This window comes from Gobius niger (assembly GCF_951799975.1).
Source record: "Gobius niger genome assembly, chromosome: 11".
In the NCBI taxonomy this organism is placed as follows: Eukaryota; Metazoa; Chordata; class Actinopteri; order Gobiiformes; family Gobiidae; genus Gobius; species Gobius niger.
In genome coordinates, this window is record NC_136862.1 from 19737129 (window position 1) to 19745819 (window position 8691).

General features: G+C 41.3%; 1 protein-coding gene across 1 annotated transcript; it reads right to left on the reverse strand.

The window, feature by feature from the left end:
- Positions 1-1977: 1977 nt before the first annotated feature.
- LOC306970481 (tyrosinase-like) lies at positions 1978-7056 on the reverse strand (the record flags this gene model as incomplete). The annotated part of the gene is made up of 5 exons (XM_079566465.1): positions 1978-2240; positions 3371-3552; positions 3767-3914; positions 4758-4974; positions 6235-7056. 5 exons carry the CDS (start codon positions 7054-7056, stop codon positions 1978-1980), a joined length of 1632 nt encoding a protein of 543 aa, XP_079422591.1.
- Between the last annotated feature and the right edge of the window lie 1635 nt (positions 7057-8691).

An 8691-nucleotide genomic window follows, 5' to 3' on the forward strand; every position in this document is an offset into this window, starting at 1 on the left:
TCCATTCCTAGAAAAAAAAAAATCAGGGATAGCACCTTTAAGTTATGGACCACATGTAATTTTGGCTTTATATTTTTCGTGCCTCTCCGCCTTCACACTATATATTTTGATATGCTAAAATGTTTTGTCTCTTTTTTCCCCCCAGTCATTTAGATGTGTAGTCTTTAACATTCATATTTAAGTTATTGTTTTTTGATGTTATCCAATGTACTGTAGCCATAAACATTGATGTCATTGGTAAAACTACAACAAAATGTAGATCACAAAAATATATCAATCCCTTTATTCTATGTAGATATTCAATTGTATTAAACAATAAAAATCCAATGAAACATACTTCATTGTATATAATGCATGCTGTTCAAAAATGTATTTTTGTTATTTTGTTCAACATAAGATACAGATTATGTTGTCTTAAATTTCAGATCAGAATTTCTATTTTACTCCTGAATGTAAAATATGTGAGAATGCTGGAAAATACTGTATTATTTCTAACAGCATGCTTCAGAGTGAAGAATGTACAAAAATGTCTAAATAGGGACTATTATATCTTAATTGGGAGTATGAAAACCCACCAAGAATAAACTTTTAAGATAATTTGCTGAATGTTTCTCAATGCTTTGTCCAAGTGGGTGAAAGAACTAGTTATTCTCAGCGGAGACTAAAGCAGTAGTTAATAAATCCTTTACGAAATCCCTCTGGGGGTAATACTAGTGTTAATGGGATGATTGGGGGTCTTTCACCCCCTCCTTGTGTCTGTCCAGAAAATCACCCTTGCAGCATGGGATCATGAAGAAGAAGCTAACTAACTGTGGGCTAGCACCACTTAAACAGTATTTACAGCCAAGTTTCAGTGAAAACTATCTCCACTGTGTAAATGGATGTACAATATCCCTCTCTCCCTTTGTCTTTTCTGTCAGCGTAGTATTTACTCTCATGGACAATTAATGAGTAAAAAACTTCAAAATGCTACGACGTGGCGCTTATAGCCTCTAGGGGCATCAGTTACTACTGCTTTAAATTACTGCTAAATTATTCTTTTTAACCTAGCTTGAGTAAATGTTTTTTTCTTCCTATCGTCCTGTCTGATGCAGTGAGAAGATTATGAATTAGTCCGATTTGTCTATCTTTTTAATGAATACTTTTACACAAATGCTTCTTTAAGTGATGATTAAATGCTTTTGTCTGTAGGCGACACAACTTCCCATTCCTTGAACCTTGGATCTGCAATTCAACACGTTTCATGAATCGCACTGAGCGCGACCTTTCAAGAGAACAGCTTGAACCGTGTATCTGTGACTTTTACAAATGTCATGCCGTATTCTTATCTGTTTTGAATAATTTCCAAGTGAAAAGTCCAAATGTCCCTGTGCCCCGATCCCGTGAAGGTCTCTCAAAACTTTATGCTGATGTTTCCTTTTACGGCGCATCCCACACCCCAAACGCATAAATCTATTTAAATGTTAATCAAATGTCTGTCCTGGACTTTCACATGAATATAACAAAACCCCTCAAGCCGTAAGTGATGCCAGGATTTCATCAGACACTTCTGGGCACCATGATGATGCAACAAAGGAGAAAAAAATCAAAATATATCCAGGACCTTTTTTTTTTTTTTAAATAGCAGACAGATTTGGAAAATACATAGATTTTTTATACACAAAAATTTATATTCAAGTCAAAATGCAAACCCAATCCCGAAACGAAGTTCAGAGACAATACAGGAATATGTTTTGTGCTGCCAAATTCACATGAATCAACTCGTGAAATAGTGTTAAATTTCTCATCTGTTTTGGTCAGAAGTAGGCTACTTATTATTTGTCGGATTCACCTATTGTGCTGGTTTTCGGTTGAAGAGGAGCCACATTTCACACCCATTATCTAAACTTATTTCTGAATTGGGATTGCAGAGATCAGAGTTGCTCAGACACTAAAAGTTCACAGTGCTTTGATATTCTTGTTAATATTCCGAGTCCTTCACATTGTGCTTTGGTAGTTATTTCCCGTCTCTTCCCTGTCAGGGCTGAATATGAGGGGCTCTGTCTCCGGAAGAGCGAACATGTTCCTCCACTTCCGTGCGTGCAGCCAGGTGGAGCCCCCGTATTTGTATTTGGTGTGCACAATCACAGCCGCTAATGCCACAGACAGGAGGCCCCCGAACACTGCGGCCAGTGCCAGCCACCCCCACACACCGCGCAGCTCCTCCAGGAACGGGCGAATGGACTCGGACAAACGCTGGTCTGGAGGGAAAGAGAGAGGGAAGAAACAAAGTATGGTTATAGCAGTGGTTCAGAAACTTTTCACAGAACATTACTTGTTTGAAGTTCTTAGAGTCACCAGATCAAAACCAGGGTTAAAGTAGTTCTAAATAAGGACTAAAACAGTGGGTCGATATCTTAAGCTTGCGGCTGTTTTTACACATTTGGAATGTCATCAGTTTTGGCAAATTGACAGTATGATGCATGCTTCAATCTGTACTGTATTATGATGTTACTTAATATAACAGAACGATTAAAAGTTGACCTCCTAGTTCTAGTTTTAGTGCCTTGTAATGATAAGGTAGGTCATTTGGGAATCACCATGGAAAGAAGTAGTGACCCAGCAGCTGTGTGAGTGGTCAGCATGGAGCCTTTACTTTCCATCACGGTGGTCCCTACAACGCTCCAGGATCAATTGTTTCGTGGGTTTCCTGGTGAAATGGTCCGTCTGCGGTGAAAACCCTCCAAACAATTGATCCTGGAGTGTCTTAGAGACCACTGTGATGGAAAGTAAAAGCGCCATGCGGACCACTCATACCGCTGCTGGGCCACTACAAGGTATCAACTTTTTTCTTTTCGCATCATTCGTTGCATAATGCACCTTTAAAGCAAATCTCAATTAACTTAACAATGAAGTTATTTCTTTCAGCAACTCTAATCCATTTTCCAGGTTGAGGTCTCCTGTGACTGGATTGTCATAGTGCATTTTCTCCAGTTCAGCATTACCCAAAACCCTTAAGGTCACAGCCAATAGGCCAGTGTAACGCCTCATTTGAAAGCTAAGACCTACAAAACTCATCTAAGGATAATTTTTCTCACATTGTCGTTCCTTTTTTTTAAACATTTTTTTCCATCGCTTGTTTGTTGAGTTCTCGTCACATTTTGGGTTCAGGTGGCGGTTAAAGGGTTAATAATAATGATTAATCGGTTTGACTGATAGAAGTGAGGCTGCCAATCTGCACTATTATCGAGCAATCTGAGCAATCCCAACCCCTCACTCAGAGACACCACGTTCATACACAGGTGAGGGGTGGAGTGTCACATAAAACTGGATTCTGCATTCATATTAATTCAGAAATGTTGATTGAGAAAGTTCCTGTTGTCATACTTACTAGCATCCAGAAGTAGTGAGTATTCGTATCCCACGTCTTTGCTGGAGATAAAGAAGTCCCTGTTTCTGTGCAGGGGCAGGAAGGGCACCATGAAGTACCCTCCGTTGTGTCCGATGGGAGCGTTTGACTCGGGATACTGAGACGGGGGTGGCCGGTGCCTCCTCAGCCACTCTTCGTAAATGCTTTTATGGAGAAAAAATAATAATAATAATAAAACATGCAGCAATGACAACGATCGACAACATAGACAAAACAATACTAATCACAAAGGTGGCCACTTGATAAAAAGTTATACCGAGTTATATCATAACACGTCCCTTTATCGCCCAGTTATCTGTACTTTGACTTTAGTTTTTTTGATTATTTATTTGATTATTTTGAACTTGCTCCTCTCACCAGTCGACAAACGCATGATGCAGGAGGAAAATGGGGTCGTTGGCAGATCCCTGAACAGACGACATTGTCCCGTTCATAAAGACGTGGAGAGCAGCGTGGAGGGACATACGACTGCTGTTCCCCATCCCGGTGCGGGGGTCTCCAAATCCTAAAACACACAATTAGTACAGAAAAGATTAAGTGTTTCTAGTCAACCTCTTACCACCCACCTAAACCAAATGCATTCTGTCCTCTTTGGCTATTATATAGGCCAAAACTGATCTTTTTCCTCGCATTGTTGCTGTGTTGTGTCACCTTGTGTATGTTTTTTCTTTCTTTCTTTTTATGAATTTTTGTTGAGTTTTTGTTGAATTTTTGTCACATTTTTGTTGAATTTTTGTTGCATTTTTGTCACGTTTTTGTTGAATTTTTGTTGCATTTTTGTCACGTTTTTGTTGAGTTTTTGTTGAATTTTTGTCACATTTTTGTTGAGTTTTTGTTGAGTTTTTGTTGAATTTTTGTCACATTTTTGTTGCGTTTACATCCTTGTTTTCTTCTCATTTCTCGTGGCTATTTTGGTGCTTTTGTCCCAAGAAGCTTTTTGATTAGGGTAAAGCCAAACTGGAGAAAATGGGATCCGTTCAGGTGGGAATTAATTATCACAGAACATGCTTTGGGAATAAGTGGAGACACAAATGGGCTTTTTCGAGTAATGTCAAATCACGCATTGAACTTGAACTACAAATTATAGAATTAAACCAGATCAAAACCTCAAACAACTTACTAAGAAAATGGCTTGCAAGGTTTTTACAGAGTCAGCATTTCTTGGCTGCTGTTAACTGGGTTTAAAACTGAACTATTTAGTCATTTTTACCTGTTGATTTCATTTTTTCCTCATTCTTGAAGGGAACCTGAAAGTGTGGATTTTTTCAGTGCTGTGTATATTGAGGCCATTTACGATTTGCTCCTCTCAAAGTTAAAAAGAGACAGATGGTGATTTACTTGATCACACCTTCCAGCGTGTTCCTGAAGCTCATGTTGGCAGTGCGGTCCGTGGCTCCAGTGTCGTAGTCCGTCAGGCTCAGGGCGAACTCCACGTCTTCCGAGGGGGGCAACCGCTCCACCACATTTCGGTTGTGGTTTCCGGGGTTACGGCGCAGTGGGCCCTCCGGACGGGCATCGCACAGGACACCTCTGCTGTTGTACTCCTCCGGGCGAGAGCACAACACCTGGGACACACACATGGTGCACAGCGTGTAAGACACAGCTTGAATAATTACAAGGTCTATATTTACAGATGTGACAGATGCATTTGTGTGTATTTATGCGTAAAGTGTTTCAAAACATCTTTGTGCACATCCAAGAACAGCACAATTTGACAATTTCAGCCTTATAACGTTTAAGTTGAACATGCTTGTCAAATGCACTTCCTTTATATCACAGGCTTACCAAGTTGTAGCTTATAAGATTATTTAAAAAATGAAGATGAAGAAGAAGAGGAGGAGGAAGAAGAAGAAGAGGAGGAAGAAGAAGAGGAAGCGGAAGAAGAAGAGGCAGTAGAGGGAAGAAGAGGAAGAGGAAGAAGAAGAAGAAGAAGATGAAGAGGATGAGGAATAAGAGGAAGCGGAAGAAGAAGAGGATGAGGAAGAAGAGGAATCGGAAGAAGAAGAGGATGAGGAAGAAGAGGAAGCGGAAGAAGAAGAGGAAGCAGAAGAAGAAGGGGAAGAAGAAGAGAAGGAGAAGAGGCAGAAGAGGGAAGAAGAAGTGAAGAGGAGGAGGAGGAAGAAGAAGAAGAAGTGGAAGAAGAAGCGGAAGCAGAAGAAGAAGGGGTAGAAGAAGAGGCAGAAGAGGAGGAAGAGGAAGTGGAAGAAGATGAGGAGGAGGAAGAGGAAGCGGGAGAAGAAGAGGAAACAGAAGAAGAAGGGGAATAAGAAGAGAAGGAGAAGAAGAAGAGGCAGAAGAGGGAAGAAGAAGATGAAGAGGAGGAGGAGGAGGAAGAAGAAGAAGAAGAAGAAGAAGAAGAAGAAGAAGAAGAAGAAGAAGAAGAAGAAGAAGAAGAAGAAGAAGAAGAAGAAGAAGAAGAAGAAGAAGAAGAAGAAGAAGAAGAAGAAGAAGAAGAAGAAGAAGAAGAAGAAGAAGAAGAAGAAGAAGAAGATTGGTGGATTGGTTGAATTAGAACACCAAGGATCTGAAATCGTGCATATCAAAAACAGGAGAAAAATGCAAGATTTAAAAATATGTACAACTAATATGTATCCCTAATATATCCCAAAGTCAAGAGCATGTTTCAGCGCCCTGAAGTCCGTGGGCTTGGTAAGTAAGCAAAAATGTGTATTTAAAAATGCTTGCTTCCCTGTCTTCAAGCTGCAAGTTTTTCAATAATTTATTTGTTAAACATGGGTTGGAGCGACATAAAAGCCTTTAACCAGAAATTAGACCCACTCATGCATTATGCAGCAGCCCCTGAGTAAAAGGTAAGCACACTTTACCCTCCAGGAGGAGAAGACTGATCCGGGGCTGAGGATGTTGGGGTCCTGTGGGTGTCTGGCCCCCATCAGCTCATCGGTGCAGACATCACAGCCCTGCGCGTCCCGCCAGTCCCAGTACGGGATAGAGAAACTCGTGTCTCCCGTCAGCTTCCGGATCTCGTGCTCCCAGTGGAGGAGGTAGACCCTGTGCCAAGGCAGAAATCCCGGTGCCCAGTGTCCGAAGTCAACATTGGTCCAGACGTTCCCAGGCCCGCCCAGCAAGGCACTTCGGGACACGTAGTAATGCATCCACACAAATATGTCAAACACAGACACATCGGCGAATAAAGGAGTGGACCCATTTGTCATTTCTTGCAAGGTGCCAGTTGGAACAACGTAGTCTGAACTCACGGTGTGTTTGGCTAAATTCAAATAGGACACAAGCCGGACCCTCTCTGCTCGGGATAAATGAAAAACATTCCTCCGTAGAGACTCCCTGCGTTCGTGACAGTTCGCCCCGAAGTATCCAAACTTACAGTCGCCACAGTTGAAGCCCATGAAGTTCCCTGTACACCGGCACGTCCTGTTGTAGAAGACAAGAGGCCACTTCTCTCTATCGTCCAGGCCTGAGAAGGGGTACTGAGGTCCGTCCGGTTCTTGGGTCACCTCCACGTCTTGGCACCAGCCCCGTCCAGAGCCGGCTCCACAGGCCGAGCCATCTCCCTCCCACGGGGGGCAGCACTCTTTGGACAGCAGGGCGTCCTGGTTGGCACACGCACGGGGGAACTGCTGGTAAGACGGAGCAAAAGATACCATCAAACTAACAAGTCCTAGTAGCCACATCATCTCCAGATTTCAAGCTCTAACAACCGAGAAACAAGCTCGAAATCAATGAAACCAACCAGCGTAATGCCATGTGATGTTGGTCAGGGTTTAAATTCCTTTGGGCCCCCCTCCCACTCCTTTGAGGGGCAGTCACATGCAGCACTGCCCCGGGATAAGCTGAATAATGGGGCAATCAGCTTGAAAAATATTGTCTTTAATATAAACCCACAAAGTTGATAAAACAGATTAGAGTCAGTCATACCACAACCTTCTGACCGATGTGAGTACAGTAAAATTTAGTCTTGTGAGAAGAGGAGTTAAAAAGAAAAAAAAAGATGACAAATAAAGTAATAAAAGTACCTAAAAGTAGAGAACATATATTATTACTTGCCACCTCCAACCTCATGCACAATAAAAGTATAATAAACAATATTAGACTAATACAAAAAGTCAGAATTCAGGCTGAAGATATTTGACCTCCTAGCTAAGATTCACGACAAGTTTCAGAGCCAATTAATTCTAAAGAGCCCATATTTAAAAACATGATTTGAATAATTCTAATTGTGAGATTTTGGCCTTTAAATGTCAGCTGTTAGGGGAATGTGTGGAATTTACAGATTGGTGTTGTCTCACGCGGCGCTTTCTGCGCTGGGACCAGTTTGCTGTTGTCAGACCAGGACTCACTAAATGCCAGCAGCTTTCTTAGTCTGTGTCAGAGACTCAGAGGAAGATTAACTCTGATCCCACACTGAAGTCCAGGCTTAAAAGAATCAAATCAAATCTTCAGCTGAACATCAGAACATTTTACAATACTTGAATATTGCAGCAACAACTATTTAACTAAACTTCTTACAGTGGATATTGCATCATCTAATATTGCAATAACAATAATTTCGCCGCATAATTACAAGTATTTTATTATCAATCAATAAATCAATATTTGGTTATATAGCGCCTCAACAAGACTAAGAGGAGACAGGTTTAGGCAGGACAAGGTGTCAAATGCCTGTCTGAATGAATGTGTCTTTAGCTCTGAAGATCATATTAAGTATCATTATCAATAGCATATCAGTTTGCATGGATGGCTAGAGCCTGTCTCCACAACTATGGCCTAATGTCGTCAAAACATTTGGAACCTGACTGATTTCAAGTAATATATTCTTGAAATGACAGAGGCTGAGAGAGTGGGGAAGGACAGACCACGTTCACCACAAAGAGGCTCCTACTGAACCTGCTAATGTGCTGTTTTTCAAGTTTCTGCACGAAACAAAAGCTTGAATTGTAGACGAACCGCGTCACAAGAACAAATACTTGACACGAGCCTCACACGTGGAGCTATACATGACAGATCAAAGCACATACAGCCAAGTGTGTCCGTCATCACCTTTGAGACACGAGACGGTTGTTTTCGGGGAAGTTATCCTGTTCTGAACTTGTCTCTTGTCCTTAAAGTTGTGACATTATGACGTCCTAAACAGCTGAGCGTTAAACTAGAGATCAGATGATGATGTGCTCTGGCCATGTGGAAAGCAATAACTGTCTTCTCTAATCTTTTGTGTGCAATTGTGTGCCTGAAGAAAATGATACATTTTAGACCTCAGGAATAATCACACTAATCATTTTATAGCTAAGGAATAAGACTGTCTGTTCCAT